Source organism: Drosophila grimshawi, unplaced genomic scaffold (assembly GCF_018153295.1).
Source record: "Drosophila grimshawi isolate 15287-2541.00 unplaced genomic scaffold, ASM1815329v1 contig_1006, whole genome shotgun sequence".
In the NCBI taxonomy this organism is placed as follows: Eukaryota; Metazoa; Arthropoda; class Insecta; order Diptera; family Drosophilidae; genus Drosophila; species Drosophila grimshawi.
This window is the reverse complement of record NW_025062489.1, coordinates 811,322-831,827: the sequence shown is the minus strand read 5'-3', so window position 1 is coordinate 831,827 and position 20,506 is coordinate 811,322. Positions and strand designations below refer to the sequence as shown.

The 20,506-nt window shown below is 39.8% G+C and overlaps 1 protein-coding gene across 1 annotated transcript in view; it reads left to right on the top strand.

Moving 5' to 3' along the window:
* Positions 1–19,045, top strand: part of LOC6565441 — a 60,699-nt gene extending 41,654 nt beyond the window's left edge. Inside the window, exons 4-7 of the mRNA XM_032738219.2 lie at positions 15,503–15,594; positions 15,668–15,793; positions 16,624–16,962; positions 17,216–19,045. Coding sequence (XP_032594110.1) covers positions 15,503–15,594; positions 15,668–15,793; positions 16,624–16,962; positions 17,216–18,950 — 2,292 coding nt within the window. The 3' untranslated portion in view covers positions 18,951–19,045. The remainder of the gene's footprint in view (positions 1–15,502; positions 15,595–15,667; positions 15,794–16,623; positions 16,963–17,215) is intronic.
* The last annotated feature ends 1,461 nt before the right edge of the window (positions 19,046–20,506 follow it).

Below are 20,506 nucleotides of genomic sequence, written 5' to 3'. Positions count from 1 at the left end.
CCCTTCCTAATCCTGGGGGCATCACCAACGCTGACTGCTTTGACTGGCCCAGCTCTGCACCCGCCCTCGTGATCAGCCACTGAGCTTTCCCGGATATACGCTTGGAAAACGAAATTATGCTACTGGCTACGACCTATGAAAATACAAGTGACTTCTCGCAAAAATTAAATGCCTAAAGTAATCGTAAACAGACTAGGGGTTTGGCATTAGCTATAGCGAGGCAGGGGATGGGGCGGTTACAATGGGTGCGAGTGCTATTCACAAATTCTTATACCCCTAAATGATTGTGCTAGGGTTCATCGGGCAACATTTAACAATGTGTAGTAAATTGTTAGGCGGATCAGAGGAATGCAAATGTATATATATATAAATATATATATATATTATACACATATGTTATATGTCTTAAGCTTAACTTAACTCCTATTCATCGTTCCGGAGAGAGACACATTTTAGAAGTTGTGTTAGACCCCATTATAATATATGTTGGAACATTTGTTTACTCAAAAATTGTCTTTAGAGGTTTTTAAGGATATTTATGCATCTTGCTCCCATTGAAATAGTCATAATCGGATTTTGAGATATTTTTTGTTTTAAGCGAAAAGAAGAATAACTAAAACTGACAAAAAATTAATTTTTGTGTGAGCTTAATGAAAAATTCTAATAAAAAGGCATGCAATTGGGATTGTTATAGGATAGCATATAATTGCGATCTTCCCTAAATTAAACACCATGAATGAAACTAAAGCGAACTGTTTGATCAGTCGTATATATTCAAAATGAATGAATTTGAATTCAATAACAATATTGTTTGGCGTTAGAAAGGTTTTGGAATGTTTTTCTTTTTTTGTTTAATTTAATAATAAAAGTTTGCTTAGATTTCTTTCATGTCTTATTTAAAAAAGTTACAAAAGTTAGTTTATTTTGTGGCTGCAGCATATTAGTTCTACTTGTGTAGTTATGTCTACTCTTCATATATAAAGTGACTAGACCGGTGATATTTTGTAAGCAGTGTAGCCAATTAGTGTATTAAAAGAAAATATTTTAATTTGACAAGTTATTTTGGATTCATACTTTGAGATTGTTTTTGTATGAGCACCAAAAAGCAATTCGAGTGTTTCTGTCGCAGCCAGAACGGCAAATGCAATAACTGTTTAATTGGTATTCTGTTACGGGCCACATATAACAAATTTTCCAAACGTAACACTCACATTTGATCTATTAAATGCGACTTCAGCCCGTACAGGAAATGGAAGTGCCTCGTAGTCGCAGTAGGACAGGAACATTTTGTTTTTTTATATTGGGCATCATTATTGTTATTATGATGATTGTAACTTTGTTAGCCGACCTCATATTCTAGCCCTGGGTAAGTGGGTATGTCCAGGCCATATTAAATTGCTATTTAGTAGGCGGACCAAACAACCCATGCAAATTGTTGTTCAAGCTGTGGGAATTTCGACCACATGGCGAAACATGGAACATGTGTGCTATATTTCATGTGAGCAACTAGACAATACCCTATACTCACCATAGGCAATACTTGTGTGTCTTTCCTCCAAAACCTTAATATTTTCACTATTAAGACTTCAGAGCTTTAAATTAGATAAGATTCGAATATTGATTAAATCTAATAGGTTAATATTTCAACGAAGATTGTAGCTTCGAAACATTTTTCTCACACCGCTTGTTAGGGACTTACATGGCATATTAATGTGCTACCTCTTATACTCTGATACCGAAAGTATCATTGTATATTGCTTTTGCGCAATGTCCCTCATGCTGTCTCTCTGTCTGTACGAACGCAACTTTTTTCGACACCCTTAGATATAGACACTTGACACTTGGAACATTTATTTAAAGTGCAACGTCCACGCACATCGATAAAGCCACATATCTGCCACAGTCTTAAGGTTACAAACACCAAATTCGGTTGGTAGGTTGCTGGCAATATCCTTCAAAGATCAGCATATGCCACGCCCACCATCGCCCCAGGCTCCCATTCCATAAATGACAATATCTTTTAGAGTTTTTAAGTTACAGGCATCAAATTTTGTGGGTTAATTACTGGTCGCCTTGAAGAATCGATAAAAAATTTAAATTGCTTCGCCCACACCTGCGCCCATAATAGCCAAAGTCGATATTTCGGAAAGTGTAAGTCGATAAGTCCGCATATCACCCATAATTTTAAAGATGGAGCAACGAAACTTGGAAGGTAACTTGCTGGTAACCTCCTTCAGAGATCGGCATATATATATTCACGCGCACACACCCGCCGCCCCCAGGAACTTCGACCCTGGAAATTTAATATGCTCATAAAAGATCGATAAAAAATTTGATAACCACGCCCACTCAATAAAACTGTATATCTCCAAACTTGGAAGGAAGGTTACTAGGGAACTTACCTATGGCATCAAAGTATTTCGTAGTCGGCTACGCCCGACTGCAACGTTCTTACTTGTTCTATCTCTTTTAATTGACATATTTATAATATTGAAAATAAGAAATTTAGTTATTTTGAAGATATTCAGTATATAGGTGGAACTCATTATAATACTACACATAGATAGGCACAATGCAAATAAGCACCGTTCCGGCGTTTCATCAGAAAAAGTTTATCCAGTGTATTGTCAATGCCAGGAAGCCATTGAATGTGTTTTTTCTTTTTGCTAATTCATGTCATTTTTTATTCAACAAATAAAAAATGTATCTCTTTGATGTTATGCCAGCACACTTTATTAAAAAGACCTGAAGGAATATTTGTGTATAGTTTAAAGTAAGTAATGTGAACATAAATGATGTACCTTATCGTTAAATTAGAAATGTATGCACATGGGTTATGCGCCAACTTCCTTTGCAAGGACACATCTACAGTGGGGGGAAATGTTAAGCATACTTAGATGAGACATATATCAGCTGGAGTTTGATAGTTATACAGTGAACCCAATGAAAGTTTGTAAAAAGGGTATATGGGTCTGTGCAATAGTGTGCAACAGGAAGAAGGAAGTATCGCCGTCGATATAGCCATATCCGTCCGTATGTATAGACACGCAGCTGTCAAAGACTACAAAATCTATAGACTTCAAATTTGGAATATTAGTTCTCGTCTACCTTGGGTAGATAAAGTTTGTTTATTTTTATATATAATTGCCTTCGTTTATTGAATATCTATTCATTTCGATTTCCAATGGACAGACTTAATCAAAATCGGATAAGAAACACCTAAGTTATAGTCAAAAACGTATTCTCATACTGATCTCTTTTTTTTTTTTAGCAGGTAAAAGCATTTTTATAGATATGCGTTCAGTTTAGCCTCGGCTTGTGAATAAGAAAATGCGCACTGTGGTTGTGCCTGCCATAAGATATCAAGTAATTCACGCAAATTTCTTAGATGGAAATTTTACATTGAAAATAAATTGTATAAAACAGCTGGATTCAGGGTATATCATAGTCGACCTCATTCAAATGTTTCGCTGGAGTTGTTGTAGCTGTTTGCCATTGTTGGATAAAAGCGAATTGCTCTCAGTAGTGCAGCTGCAGTAAAGTGCTTGTTGATTTGTTGCAGAAGATATGATTCGAAATTTATTTGAGATTTCGTTTGACTTTTGTTGTGAGTAGTCCATGCCACCTACTTTGAGGTATGCTTGTGTAGAACTTGTAGTTTCGATTTTTTTTTCTTCGCTATGCAACGTTATTTCAATGGCTCCGCATCTTAGGGAATTGTGCGACAATTGCAAACAAAATATTCACTGATTTCTGGCTCCACTATTCAACTGCATATACTCCAGATGAGAACATTGACATATTTCATATTAATATAGATTTGGAATTCTAACCTCCTGGCCGCTTTTACAAATTTACACTTATTCGGTTTGTTTCATATTTAGAATTTTCATCAGTATAAACAATATATATGTTGAGTTGCATGTATAAGTCTGCTCTGCTATTGACAGGGCCAATAAAATTGATTGTGTGGTTGTCATAGTTTTTGTATATCCATAAGCTGTCCATTAAGCTATTATAAATGATCAAAATCGAATCGAAATTACTAACCATATTGATTTTACAAATATTATGTATATTTAGCTATTCTAATTTCAGAGAAATATTTTTTTACCCAGCAAATCAGTTGGTTGAGAGTAAATGCACTCGCAATGTGTACGAGTATGTGTGTGCTCGTGGCGGCATCGTCTATGCGTACCTTAATATCGCTTCTGACCACTTCACCCGAATTTACGATGTTTCAACGTCCTGGAAATTTAATGTGCCGTTGCTGCTTGCTCAAGTGGTTGGTTCAGCTGATGCCTTTGTTGCTGCTTACCTTATAGGCATACTCTGTAAGCGGCTTATTGTTGTAAACCACTTCTTGCTCTTGTTGGGGTTTATTGTCTGTTTTTCGTGTTTTGAACGGGTTTCGAACAGTATATCCCATATCCTATGTACACATAACAAACGAATTACGAACTGTGCAATGCATTTGTAATCAAATTCCATTCAACAAATGGTTAGCCATATCATGATTATTCATGCCAGCATAAAATGCTTCCCTTTTAACATATTACTGCAGTATATATGACATAAACAAAATGTTCTGACATATTTTAGGTGTATAATGATTAACTTAAAAATTAACTTAATCAGTCACTCAGGTCATAGAACTTTATATATACATATATGTGTATAAAATATTGATATAGATAATTTAAATACTTAATTCCGGACGAAACTTAATATGAATATGTATTTGTATTTGCGCTGAGTATTAGAATAACATTACCAGGTCATATACAAATGTAGGCAACTTTCAGACTAAGACCAGTCCGAAGGATAGAAAATGAGACACCATCATATTCGTATATATGAATTCTATACATGCTGCCCACGTATCATTCATTCACTCATTCACTATACATACATGTATGCTTTGTAGTCTGCCGGCAGCTCAAAGTCCCAGAGACGAAGCTCTTCTGCATTTTGCCCATCGTTCGCCTGACTGCCTATCGAATGCCAAGGGGTCCGGGCCGAATTGCAAGCAGACAAGTTACAAGATACAGAGACAAAAATACAAATATACAAAACAGCTTCAAGTGCCAAACACTTTTAACAAATGTACTCGTATTCAGAAATTGTATAGCAAACAGTTACACACACACACACACACACACGTACAAACGCACTCACATTGGCCAAAAGGTTTTTGCCGTCTCTTGTTGCCATTGTTAACAGCTCTAAAAAATCAACCACTTGTTGTTGTTGCTACTGTTATTGCTACTTTTACTGCTGCCGTTGTTGCTGTTCTTATGTATGCTGGTGCTGTTTGCAACTGCTACTCGTTGTCATGCAAATAAGCATAAAATATTAATATCATCTACTTTTACAGCTAACAATTTACAAAATATAACAAAAACAATAAAAAACTAAAATATTTGTTGTCAAATGAAAACAAATGAGGTTTGCAAATTGGAAGACAAGAACATGAAATGTAGGAAATCAATATAAATACGCCTTAATATCAGACAGGGGAGACAAAAATGTACAATATTTCAGTTAATAAAACTTCTACCTATAACGATAGTTATGCTCTTCGTTATATTCATTAATTTGGCTCGATTTTATGTTTAGAAGTTTCAATGCTTCTGGGATTTATCACTAATAATGAATATTTCCCCTATAGAATTTCAAACATTATTGGAATCTAGTTTCGCTGTCATATCTATAATTCAAAGAGAACATTATTCGATAAATGATTTGTTGTGAAGCACATATTAGCAAAAATTGTAGTAACATATTATAGATACAATGCTGTTACACTTGCTTTAATATCACTCAATGCAATTTCGCAAGATATCGCGTAATATTCATTCCTATGAATCTGAAGAAAGTCTATTAATTTTCGTCTGTCATAGATAGATAGACACTTGCAGACACCAAACATAATGAAAAGGTCGCTGATTACTGGACATTCGTTTTCGTATATGCCTTAAAATAAGATTTAAATAGCATTGACTTCAATTTCCATCTTCTTGGGCATCGAGGCCTCCATAGCCTAGCCTCAAATACGATCCAAAAATCATTTTATTTTCTTTGAGTTAGTTTTCGCGCATTTCTGTGGAACTGTTTTCAAATTGGGTCTGATGAAATTATTATGACGATTCAGCTGGATCTTTCTGGAATCAAAGTCGAGTCACTTACATTTTTAAAGGCTATGTCAGTAGTGTGTGTGGGTATGTGTTGGAGTGTGTTTCTGTTTACTTTGCTTCTTAGTTTGTGTTTTTTGTGCACTTTACGACTTTAATTATGTAAGTACATAATTGTGTTATTATCATAAGCGTACGGACACAGTCCTGGTCAGGTTCCGTGTGCTTCTTATGCTCCACTGCCCCGTCATGTGTGTGTGTGTGTGTGTGTGTGTGGATGTATTGTGTTCTGTGTGATTTCAGGCCTGACCTTGTCTGGATGGTCTGCTTGGCAAGCATTTTACGGCCATTAAGCCCCTGCAGTGCCTTTTTTGGGTGACCACTGTTGTTATTGCTCTCGGGGTCGTTGGCGTTTTAATGTCACACCCTTCTACCGCTGGGTTCGCCCTTACTTACGTTGTAATCTGTGCCCATTCTGCTGGCATTGTTTTTCTTATTATAATTTAAATTATGAAATGCGCACTGATTTTAATTATGCATCGAAACATTTTCTGCGCTTCCTTCTTTTTTTTATTGTTATTATTATTAAACTTTAAAAGAAATTGGAAATTCTAAAAACGAAAGCCTTACGTTTTTCATGAGCTTCCTTGTTGCTATGGGCAATAATTTATTTGCTTATAATTAAAAAGAAAATTAATAACACATATGCCAAGGTCCCCATCCTGTCCCATTTGTAATACAATTTTTGACTTCAAACGACATTTAATTGAATTAAGGCTTTTAAATATTTAAAATGTTAATATTGCTTAGATCGTATATTCCTTTGGCAAAATTTCATTGCCTCCGGTGAGTGCGTTTTTCTTCTTCAATTCATTTATGTGTGTATGTGTGGTTATGGGTGTGGGTGTGGTTGTGTGAAGACAGTGGCTTTCCATGAGGCTAAAAGTTAGCTAAAAAGAGATTGACATAATTGTGCTATATACACGAATCTTAAAACTTGTTTTTAATAAGTCTTAGGTTGTAAATTTCATTTGAATCTATTGAAATAAGCGAAGAATACCTTAGTATTAGAAATGCTTTGATATATATATATTATTTTTATCGTATTTATCGTAACATGTTTTGAACGCGAAAAGCTCCAATGAAATATCGATGTTTGAAAATAAAATATCAATGGTTTTATTTTTGCTATGCAAATGGTTACACCTTCTGGGAGGCTAATCTTATATCAACTCATTTATTTAAAATGTGCTTTCCTGGTGGTCATCAGCGAAATGAGGACACCATTGGGCGCACTCGTTTTAGCTTATATTAAATTATTATTAAGTGCTTTTTATTTTTAGTTTTCAACAGACACAAACAAGCTTACATACACAAACACACAGACACAGTCCGCTCTTCGCTCCTCTGATATCCTGTGATATCCTTTGGCAACAATTCGTCAATGTCAAAATTACGACAGTGGGCACGATTATGCTTACGAGTACTTTTGCGCCTGCTGTTGCAATTTGTTGTCTGTGCCAACCAACGTCCCCATCCCCATACCCATCCCTATTTCCACCCAACATGTTCCTAGTCACATCAGCAACTCCGAAGCCATACCATTTTCCTACTTATCTCCATTCGCTTGTTCTCTTGGCTCTGTATCTGGCTCTAGCTTTGCGGCTGGAATCTGTGGAATGTTACCTCGGTTGCTCGCCCCTAGATGTTTGCCCGCTTGTTGCTTGCTTTTGGCATGATGGAAATAAATTGTTATTAATGCGCTTGCTTCATACAACGCTTTTGGCCTTAGTCTCTCTTTCAGTTCAGTTTTCGCTATACTCAATGAATTATTTGAAACACGCGCTAAATTCTAAATGGCTTTGTATGTATCTGTGTGAATGTGTGTGTGGATATGGGTGTGGCGCAAAGCTCAAATAATGTGCGGCAATTTAATGTGGCTGCCACTTGTTGAAGAGGACACGACGCGTCCATAAACTGTTTACGGCTGCCGTCAAATTGAATTGTGGCAAGCATACGCAGCAAATCAATTGCACTGCTTGAGCCCAAAATAATCATAACTCGACTCAATTGACGACGAAATGCCAAATGGGGTGCACCACAGATTCGTTATGGCCGCACAACGCCCACTTCCTTCCACCCCACCCCTCTCACAGTCTACATCATTCCCGCTGTTAAGCGATGGGCGTGAGAAAGCTTAAAAGCCGAACGGAAACAGTCACAGACGGTGCACAGTAAACTCAGTAAAAAGAAATACGAAAACAAAAAGTAAATAAAGATGAGAAAGAAAAAAACAAAAAGAAGTATTCGCATGATGAAAAAGTTTAGCAAATCAGAGAATACTTGGGAAAATGTATGAATCCTTGAAGCGTAGTTCACATAAAATTGTGTTTAAATATGATATGACATAGAATTGATATATATATATATACATATACATATATATTTATATCAATTATTTCATTATTTCAATTCTATATCATATTATATTCTATTTCTAAATTCATGAGATTTCCTCGAAGACAATTTACAGTTGAACTTAAAGCTATTTCTCAAAATTGATACAGATCTCTATAATCTCTATAATAAGCTCCGAAGAATCGAATTCAACCCGAATGGGTAAACTAAATGTATTCAAATACTAAAGGAACCCATTGGCAAAAATGCGTTTATAGATTAATTGACTTGAAGGTAAATAAGCGAAACCTGAAAGTTATTTTTGGTCACACAGATGACCTGGCCATCATTCATCATGTCTAGATGGAGGCTTATCATATCAACATCTTCTACACAGGCTGCCAAGCGCCACAATACAGTTGTGATGACATTGTCCCACGGTCTGTCTGAGACTGTGCGGGGTATCAAACAGATGCCCGCAAGACTCGTTAAATTGCGTACAGCTTCCGTTTCGTTCCCAATCCCAATTCCGTTCCCGTTCCCATTTAAGTTGCCATGGATGTAGCCGTTATGGTTCCCCTAAACATTACAGTAACCGTAACCGTACTCGTAACGTTGGGCGTGGTCCGTAGGCGTCTCGCTTGGCCGCAACCGCAACTCTAATAAAATCGCAGAATGTCTCGTTTAAGGCATCATCCTCATCTTCATCCTAATTCTTGTCATCATTTTCATCGTCATCGTCGCTATCACTGTCAATGTCACCGTTGTTGTTGTTGTTGTCGTTGATGTTGTCCTTTATTTGCATTTTGCTGTGTGGTGGCGAGGGAATTCAAAACAGATTTCTTAGCCAGATTGTACAGCGCTAACAGTTCATTACCCAAATGACGGCTGTGGGCAGGCGGAATAGGGAGTCATGTTCTAGGGTTGGGCATCGAATTCTCGGGGCAGCACTGATTCCACTGAAAAAGGTTTCGCTGTACATTTTGTTGCTAGGCCTCGCCAGGCCAGGCCAGGCCAAAAACTTTTGCTTATTTTTCTTATGCATATTGCTCGTAGTTTACTTAATGTAATTTTCGTTCTTTAAAACTTTGGCAAAACTTTTTCAGCCAGTTCAGCACCCCACCCCCGACCCGCAGCCGTACTTATTTATTCTAGTTGGGAGGTGCCTTCTGTTATTCAGGGAACTGGAGAAACTTTTAAAATAGTTGCTCACACAAAATCATTTTCAAGTGCCCTACTATTTAATGATGTGTGTGCACATGTATGTGTGTGTGTGTGTGTGTGTCTGTGTATTTGAGTGTGTGTGTGCACTAAACATATGCAGAGCATATCAAAAGTTGAAGAAAGTGCCAAGTTGCTAAGCAAAATAAATTTGTTAACGAGAAACGGTCGAGGACTGCTTGACGTCTTCACAGTCCAATCCCTGTTGCAAATAATGTCTGATGCCAGTCGACAAAGCTCAGGTGGCCACTCTGAGGAATAATCACGTAAATCGGTAACGATACGACGAACACAAACGCTTGAGTACGTAAACATATCAAATCAACTGAAGCTCCACCAACCTGAAGTGTGGCCACCTGGGTGGACTCGACTCAACTGAACTGAACCAATCCGTCTATTGTAATTCTGTAGGCCAGATTAACTGTATTTATATATGTGTGTTGCACTCATTCGGGCTGCAAGAGCACAAAAGACGCTTAAAATTTCAAAACTATTTCTATTCAATATCAATAAATTGCTGGCCAGAGATACTCAGAACAATTGCAAAGCTTATCAAATTCATATATTGTCTTAAAATTCATAAGGATTAGTTTCAAGAACAAGCTGAAAGCAATTAATTGCGAATGAACATTTATTCAGTTTAGGCAAAGTTTGCAGTTGAACTTACTCTAGACTAAACCCCTCAATCCCAACCAAAATTTGTGATTTATTTTATGTTTGTGTATTTGTTGTTGTAGTATTTCGATGAACATGACTCATAAAAATACTAAAACAACTGACCAAAGCGTCAAACACTAACGTTCTAACAAATACAAGTCTAGTATCTTAATATCTTTGTGTGCCGGACTTGTGGACTTCAATAATAAATAAAAATTGACATTTCCATTATCAAAGCAATATTATAATTTATTTTATGCCTTATGTTTAGCCCAATATTTCAAATTTATCAGATGGTTCGTTTAGGCGTTTGTCAACCTGTAAGGTTGACACACATAGGCCATGCTTGGCCCATTGTGGCAGCGTTTGGGATTTGACTCGGATTTCTCTGGCACCCATGTGAACTGGGATCCAGCCCGTTGCGTTTATAAAGTTCGCAATCTTGGCTGGTCCAACTGGTTTGCCAACTTTGACAGATGGCTAGTGCAACGCGACCTTCTAGATCTATTGTGCCCCCTTCTGAGCCTATAGCTCTTCCATCAGCCCCAACTCCCTTACGAACGTGAGGATCTTTGTTTGGTTGAGGTGATCTATGTCTCCGAAATTTAAAACATGCATTCCTAGGTCGCTGCGTCTTCTTCTAGTTAAGGCGACACATTCTGCTAGGATGTGCATCGAGGATTCCTCCTCTGTTTCACAAAACCTGCAAAGATCGCTACTATATATCCCTAGTTTAGTTAGGTGACTTCTTATTCTACAGAGTCCTGTCCATAGACCGGTAAGTATCCTTCGACTGTTCTTTTTCATGGCTAACTTGCTTAAATCGTTTAAGAATATAACCACTTAGGAGACATCTGGCTTGTCGGAGTCCCACTGCCTCTGACCAGCTCTGTTGCCTGTTTTGCTCTGCTCTGTTTTGTGTCATTAGACCTGCGTATATTTATTCTCTTCTTTGATGTTGAGCTTACAGGTAGGGAGAAGAATTTATATACTTTCCTTATTTGTGTGGCTAGCTCATTAGTCTTGCAGTTGCCTTTAATGTTTTATGTCTGGCCAGGCACCCAAATTAGGCTGATAACATGCTGCTTAGCCACCTTGCGCAGAGATTTGCAACAGCTTGTTACTGACTTCGAATTTGTTGATATCGCGCTGATTGATTTGATTGCCGCTTGGCTATCAATATATATGTTAACATTACCTGAGCTGATTTCGAGCCTCGTTAGGCAATTAAGTGCTTCTCTTATGGCTAGTATTTCGGTCTGAAGAACGCTACAGTGTTTCCGAAGACTGAAAGATAGCTGTATATTGAGTTGCTCCGGGCAGATGCCTCCGCCTACACTGTTATCCAGCTTTAATCCAACTGTGAAGAAGCTTACGACAGCGGGTGGTCTGAGGATACCGTGGATCCATTCATCCTTTGGTGGAAGTACGTACGGAAGAGTGTATTAGGTTGTACTAGTGGCACAGTAATCTTTTTTTTAAGGATTCTTGTATTTCCATCTAGAATAGATGCATGACCTTTCTCCTGAGCAATCCAGACTAAGGGTTCCCTCAGGCCATGAATATTACATTTTCCATGCCTTGTCTTTGAAAACATGAAATATCCCAGAAGAAAAGCATCTGAGATGCATTGAACTTTGTTAAATTGCTTCTGAGTGGCTTTTAAGCAAGCCCACAATTTTATAACCCTATATAAAAAAAATTTTTATTTATATAGCCCTCGGAAAATTTTTGACTCCAACGAATGTCCTGCACGTGTATAAAGCGACCGTTGCCTGTCCAGTCTACTTTCCTATCCAGTGTCAGCGCCAGGAAGTTGGCGCTGTTACTGAATGAGAGCGTTATGTTTTTAGTCTGGGAGGAGAACAGGAGGCATTTTATAATTTCTTGTAAAGAGAACAAGATCGGTTTTTGTGTAATTTACGCCTAGCCCACATTTATCTGCCCAGAATGACAATACTTTTATTTACTTGTCATTAGGTTACATAGGTTCTGGGAGTACTTTCCTATAAAGATAACAACAGTGTGGCAACCTTTCTCCATGTCCCGCAGCAGTCTGTTTACTGGTATGTTGCATAGGAGGGGAGACAGGACGCGCCTTTGAGGCGTTCGTCTGCTGACATACCTGGAGAGAGTTGACGATCCAAGTGTAGATTTCACAGTCCTGCAAGTAAGCAGTTTATCACTCTCAAGTCAATTTTCAGTTCCAACAGAGCTCCAGTTATCGCCTGTGGAATGACGTTGTGAAAAGCAGCTTCCATGTCTTAGAAAGCTATCAGGGAATACTCTTTACTCGAGATTTTTCATTTATGTTGACCACGAGATGGTAGCTGAATCGGTAGAACTGCCCTTCCAGTAGGCATGTTAGGACCCAGAGATAAGTTTAGAGTCAATCGAATTTGTGAGGTGGAGACTAATGAGTCGTTCTTATATTATTAACATAAAATATGATAGACTGATGGAGCTAACGTCTTTAGAACTGGTATGTGATGATTTGGTCTTTTACGATATGATAGTGATAGTTGACTGAAGCCAAAAGGGTGGGATTTGGTCAGTCGTAAGAAATTTCTTCAAAATTTCATGTAGTAGTTCATGTAGATGTTGTGTCCGCCTTTTGTAGTTGGGCGGACGTATTTTATCGTTACCTGAAGACTTAAACGGCTTTTTTGTGTTCCACCGAACTAGACATTGAAAATAGACTTGAGGTGTTTACCATGGTGGTTATTTTTTGGGCAGGAGCCTACTAATGGTACAATCTTTTGTAGGCTTAAAGATAAACTTACATTCCCTTGTGAGTGTCTGTGAGATAACAGAGATGAGCGAAAGTATTTGGTCCTTTCGTAGGGTGTTCCTTAAGGGATCGATCTAGTTTTTGTTTAAGCTCAAATTCAATGTACCTGTGATCAGAGAAGGAGTGGTCGTCAGACACAAGGGTCAGGTCTGTGACCGCTTTCCGATTTTTAACGACCAAAGTAGAATAATTTCTCGTATTACACATTCAGAAGTTAAAATGTTTCTTGTACTCTAGGACGACAGATTGTGTGATCTCGTCTGGTGTTGGCTCAGTACTATTGTGAGCCATATACGTTGAGAATAGCCCTATCGGGTTTAACTAGAGCTTCACGCATACTACTATTGTTTTTCCCCAGAATGCAAGCTCTTATTTTACCTTCGGTTTGAACTACCATGTCGCTTCCTGGCCGGCAAAACTTTCCTCCAATTACCCAAGGCTCTTGAACTAGCACTACGTCGACTCCACCACCAGCCAAGTGAAGCATTAGAGTAGTGAATGCTGCTACAGTGATGTATGTTAATCTGCAGAAGACGCAATGATATTTTTAGATCCCACTCTCAGCACCGTCTTGCTGCTGCCCTCCTCATCGGACAGTAGAAAATCGACCTCGTCTACTTCCTCGTCTACTTAGGCACCGGGTCAGCGCCGACGCATCAGACGTATAACCTGGCTCCAGCTCGTCGGATGCCTCTGACGAGGGATTCTGGTCGACTGGCTTGTTGGCAGAGTCTCCCAGGGCCGCCGAAACGGACGTTTACTCCATTATGGTGACAGAACTGAAGCCAAAGCTTCATTCAACTTTGGCCGCTTCAATCGGTGCAGAGATTTCTAATTCAGAACCACCACCACCTGATTCATCAGCCCTTGTATGGCCTCGATCTTGACCACATTCCAGTCATGGGTTGGGAAGGGTGAGTTGCATCTTTGCAACTTTTCAACACCTGGTCCGGTTCATTCAATGATGCCGGAATCCAGATGCTTGTCCGAGGTCTACTCGGAACTTCGCTGCAGCCTAGAGCGACCAGCTTAGCCGCAAGATAGCCCTCGCCAACCCCCGCCACGGCTGCCTTGTAAAGCTCCACGGAGCAGACATCTTCACACGCAATGACTTTCCTGGTACCAACATCCTTGCAGTAGATGCAATACTCTCGAAAAGGTTTTATTACATTTATACAAGTAGCAGCAAAAAAGCAAAAGTAAATCAATATGTTGTATATTTACATAATATTCGTAGCTTTTGCTTGCACCACATAATGCTTTGAAAGTACACTCGACGTATACGTAATCCGTGGACCAATACCAACCCGCTTGCGTTCGAGTAATTTGAGAACTTTTCCATTAAGGTTCAGATAAGAAACATTCTTGCCATCAATTCTTATGTCTACTCGCAATGTAATATATAAATATATTTTTTTTCTTGTGCACAGCTGAGACGCATGTGTGTTATCATTTGGGCCATTACGGCAATAAGTCTGTATCCATAAATTCATTTCCGGCTTCTGGTTTTTCCCACCCCCATCCTTCTACCACACGACGCCCATATGCATACTTGAATGTGTATGTGTAATTACAATTACGCAAAATGCGACAACAAGCCAATGGCATGGAGATCGACTCTAAGTGTGGGAGAATCTTATGGGTATAAACAATACAACTTTGGGTGGGCGAGAAGAAGCAGGAATAGCAATAGCAACAGAAACAGAAGCAGATATGGTGTTGGAGCGCAGTCATTGGTCACAAGCCACGACATCTGCCACAGCCAAGGCCAGGGCCAAAGTCCATGCCACAGTCAGGGCCATTGCCAGGGACATCGAGCAAATTGAACTTTTCGTGTGTACCAAACTTTAATGGAAATTTTATTCAATTATCTGGTTTTGAAACGGGAATCGATAATGTGTGACCGACCAAACAAAATTTCTGTGCAATTGCACAGGATACCCTGTAATCAGATCTGGCTAACTGTTACGTTAACTGCAATGGCCGAAGTACCAATTATGTTGAGCTGATTAAATGAGATTTATTTTCATTTAGCATGTTGATGTTGATGTATTTTCAAAAACTATTAGAGAATGGAAAGCTGCTAAAGCTTGTGAGAATTTCATCAGATGGATCAGTCGAGTAAACAGCATTCAAACTTGTTTTCGTGTACTATTTGAGGCAATTATAAAGTCAAATTTATAACCGTCATACGGCTTGATTAAATGCCTGGCGTTGACCTTTTGACTTGGCTCGAAATTTGTTTTTTATAATATGCGTAAGTGTGTTGATTGTGTATTTGTTGTCTATCCTTCATTTGCAGGTCTACATGCCGCAGCTGGATGGCATTGGTCTGTGCGTTGTCAATTTGATGGATGACATGCAAGAATATTCAAGGGGATTGTTTCTAATCATGTAGGTTCCGCATGTCGACGACAGTTGAACAATAGCTCGAGTCCGAAAATGTATTCTATCTGTTTGCTTTCAGGTACTGCGGTCCGGCCATTTTATTATCCTATCTGTATATACGTACCTCGCAGGAGCTGCGACCACCGGACGGACCCTTTGCGGTTATGATGTACGAGCATCGCGCTGATCTTCGCATGAGACAAAGGTGATAACTATACTAAACCTGCATAAAATCTTTCATAGTGACAAAAAATCTCAAATTTTCATTCAAAAAATTTCTATCCTAAGTAGTTTTAGTAGAAAATCAAAAACTTTTGCCAAATTTAAAAAAAAAAAAAAAATTTTTTTTTCTAATTTTATATTAGAAACGGAGATTATGAAGCCTCTCTTCAGATAACTTGAGAATTAGCAGTACATAATAATTATATTATATATGTATGTTTGTATAGTGATGGTTACAAAAACTAGCTCTTGGTTTCAACTGATTGACTGTTTTCAGGCCCTCTAACTATCAGAAATACAGATATCTCTTTATGTACAAAGCTAACAAAAGTATATCATTTTTAAATTATACGTAAAGGAAAGGAAAAAACGGCTAATAATTGCTGTCAATGTTTTACCTTTGGGCGTATTACATTAAGTTTAAATATTAAGGGATGGTCGGGCATTGGTAAAAATTGAGTTCATTACACACCTGGGTCGTTGGTCTTCGATTTGGGTTTCAATCCTGCAAGTCGTAACACTGCTAATTGCGCTGATTAATTTTGTGAACGGATTGAGATTGAGCTGGTTGAGTGCAAGCTTGTGTAAGGGGGAGAGGATATGGTAACTAGAGAGCCACTGGGCAACGTGACACCTGAGCAATCTTGCTTGCCCCGTTGCTAATGAGCTCAATTCCAACCCAATGGCAGTTTAATGACTTCGATTTCCTCGACAACTTTTTCTTTGCACATTTCTCTTGCTCACCTTTCGCTACTTGTCTTTCGTACCTTTTTTTCTCCTCCTTTCGTTTCGTTCTTGTTTGTAACTCCACAGGAACTCCTCGACAACATCTGCCGAGCCGCGCACGCACAGCGGCGGGGGCGTGGCTGGCCTGAGCAATGGACACGGCACCAGCACCCGCTCCTACGATCTGTACAGCGCCGAGCTGGACGTGAACCGTGAGAAGCGCAAGCAGCGCAACTTTGGCAGCATGGCCGCCACCCAGGTGGTCTGTCTGTGCCCTCTGATGATACTGAGATTCGCACGGCTTTCACTCGAGGAGACCTATGAGAATCAGAAGCATTTTGATTTTACCTACTTGATGTTTGTGTGGGTTGCATTTCTGCCCACAGTCATATTTCCTTGTATTTATGCCTCACAGATATTGCCAAGGTAAGTTTGCTATTTTACTGCGTTGCATTACAGTGTTCAATGATTTTGTTAGTTAGCATACGAGTAGTATCATCATTTGTTTGAGCATATGAATGGATTGGAATGTATTTTGTATTTTATATTTTAATGGAGTTGCCTAAGCGAAGATTCGTGCCAGACACGAATCTAATTTATTGCTTCACTGCATTCATTTTGTAAATACATTTCGTTTTTCTATACTTTTCTTTGGTTCTCTCTCACTTCTCTCTCTCAGGAATGAACAGGAGCGTCTGCGCGGCTATTTTCGATTGTCGGCCAAGCGGAAGATGAAGTCAAAGCGTCGCAGTGAGGACTGGCGTGACGATTCCATTGAAAAGGATGAGCCCACAAATACCACCAGCATTGTGGGCACTGGACAAACAGCGGCAAATGAGCCACCCAAGACGCTGTCCAAGGGGAACTTATCATCGTTGCGTCATGAGCGTGGTCAGGGTCACGGCTTAACTTCGACTGATCGGTATAGCGGTGCACCCTACAGGCAGAGCCAGTCCGGCAGCAAGGAGCGAGAGCGTGATAGGGATAGGGATAGAAATAGGGATAGGGATAGGGGGGAACGGGAACGGGATAGACAACGCAGTGGCAACACGAATAGTGGACGCGGCCCTGGCGATGCTGGCGTTGTTAATAATCTCGGCAAAAATATGCGTGGCAAGAAGCACGATGTGAAGATCAACATCATCTCGGATGGCGGGCATGCGACAAATGGATCGGGACGCAAGCAGCCAGCAAACAGCAGCAGCAACAACAGCAGCAGCCGCATCAAGACGCCCGGCACCGCTCACCCGCATCCAGCACAGGGTCTCGGTCGGCAACCGCACGGCAATCACGGTCATAATCGCCACCAGGCGGCAATGGAGTCAATGTCCGTTTCTAACAACTCAGTATCCAATTTGACAGGATCGACGTTCTGCAATGCAAACAACAGCTCGCTGCTGGATGATAGCGGTACCAGCAACTATGGCGATGGCGAAGAGAGCTCCGTGGTTAGCAGCAGGATGCATCCACCACAGCGCTGGCCCAACTCGACCGGTATGCGTCGCAAGGATGTCTCGTTCAGCGAATGCAGCAGCACCACCTTCTCCTCGAGCACACTAGACCGGGACTTGGAGATCATCGATCTGCTGGAGCGTGAGCGCAGCATGGACATACAGGAGATGATCCAACGCGAGCAAATCGGCGAAAAGGCGCGTCTGTCTGTCGGCGGCAGTGTTGGCCGCCAGCTACCCGATATTGGCAAGCTCTACGCGCAACGTTCTCCAAAAGCCAAACGAGACTCCGGCTGTGGGTATGATAAGACATCTCTAGCGCTGGTGATGCCCGGCAGTGACCCGCTCAGTATGTCGCTCTCCAGCAGCAGTCAGCCCACAGAGTACAGTCTGTGCTCCACGCTCCAGGATCATCAGCAACAGCAACAGCAGCAGCAGCATCAGCTGCAGTTGCAGGCACATCAGCAGCAGCAACTGGAGGATGATGAAGTGCCGCAGGATTTTTACGACAGATATACGCCCGGTAGCAGCAACAATTTGCCGCCAGCGACAAATGCCGCCGCGGTGCCAGCCACGGCCTCCGCTCAGCCCGTCCCCCCGCCTGCCTATCAGTATCAGTATAGCCGACGGCTAAGTCGCAAGAGCTCCGGCGCCGGATCGCATCATGCGGCTGGTGGTGGTGGCGTCGGCGGCATCTCCACGCGCGGCTCCAAGCGCGAAAGCTTCAACTCGCTCAACGGCACCGATCTGATTGCGGGCGCATTCTGTGAGCTGGATCCCACACAGCCGCTGAACAAGATGACCGGCCTCGATGTGCGGATGCGCCGCAGCAGCCCAAGAAACGCCAGCTTCAGCTCCAGCTCGGCACGCAGCTCAATGAAGTCGAGAGATTATGGACATGGGTCCACTCACTCGGCACACCCTGAACTCGACTTCAGGGAGAATATCTTCGCCGAGCTGTAAACGCTCCATGGCAAACCAAACCAGAAATTTAAGTCTCCCCAAATAAGCTCGGAATGCAGTCGCATTTTGTGTGTGTGTGTGTGTGTGTGTATGTGTGTGCATTTTTTTTTTCTTCTTTAAATAATAAGTATTTTTGCAGCTGTAACTTTTTCTACTTGTTAGCTTAGGAGTAGTCTGTAGTACAGGTGAAATGGGAGAGGGTGCTGTGAATGGGATGGAATATGTTTGTACTCTGATACCGAAGGTATAAAGGTATATTAGTCCAATGCAATGTCCGTAATGCTGTCTGTTTTTCGTCATCTTTAAAGCTAGAGCTTTTAAACTTTGAACACGTACTGTACATGTCTGCACCCTCGTCAAAAAAATGTTAAAATTGGGGTGCTGCGCCCACTAGGAGGCTAGGAAAACGATCAAATCGATAATCGCAAATCGAGCAAACCACATATCTTCCAAAAATTTTAAAGCTGCTATCAGCAAATAATATTGGTAGGTGGTGGCGGTGTCCTTAAAAGATCGGCATCGGCCACGACCACCACATAAAAATCGTAAATTGGTATATCTTCCGAAGTTTCTGAGTTATATCTATCAAATTAGGAAGGGCTGACTACGCCTACGCTGTTTTTTGCCGTCGGCTAGCTGGTAAGTTGAATTTGTATCAGAGTATTTCGCTGTCGGTGACACCCGACTGCAACGTTCTAACTTGTTTTTGTATTAAATTTTGTCTGGAGCGGCCAAATGTGAGCTGCAAGTTTTGTACGAGAATTTTTAACTGCTTTGTCAAGATTTTTATCGCAAAGGGGAAATAAAAACCATTTTTAAATAAATAATTAGTCTACATAATTCGCTAATATGTGCGTTTATTACGGTGTGTGTTTAAAAATCTTATATGCACGTAATTGTAATGTAAAAAATCATGAATTTTTAACGTTCCTTGGGATGTTGAAGCGACTGCAAACAGTTGATTAAAAAAGATGTTACAAAAATGAACAACAAAACGAAAATTAAAAAAAAAATCTTGAAATATTTACAGCAAAATATCAAATGAGAAAAATAACTTACAATATATGATATCAAACAAGTAAATTAAATAAAATGTTTGATTTTTGCTACAGAAAGCTATACTTACATTTTTTCTACAAGACAGCAAGAATATATGAAGTTACATTATATATTTAACAAATTTGGTATAAACCACAAATATGAAGCAAAACTACTTTTAACACAAAAGTCAAACCAATACAAATTTTGCTGAGTTTAATCAAGTATAAAAAATAAATCAAATATTCAAACATTGCCAAACGCGTGCAAAGTGTGCCAAGCAGCCATATAAAAATCAATGTTTAAACTAAACAAAAATTAAATACATTAAAAACATACAAATATTGTGCATACATATGTACCAAGAGCACTCTCATTATAATGAGGCAGTGTAAGATGCAAAATTTATTGTTGTTATCTTATCAAAGTTACATATTTAAATTGATGTTAAAATGTCAGAAAATTAGTCAAACATAATAATTCTAATGTAAACTCCATAAGTATGCAATCTAAATATT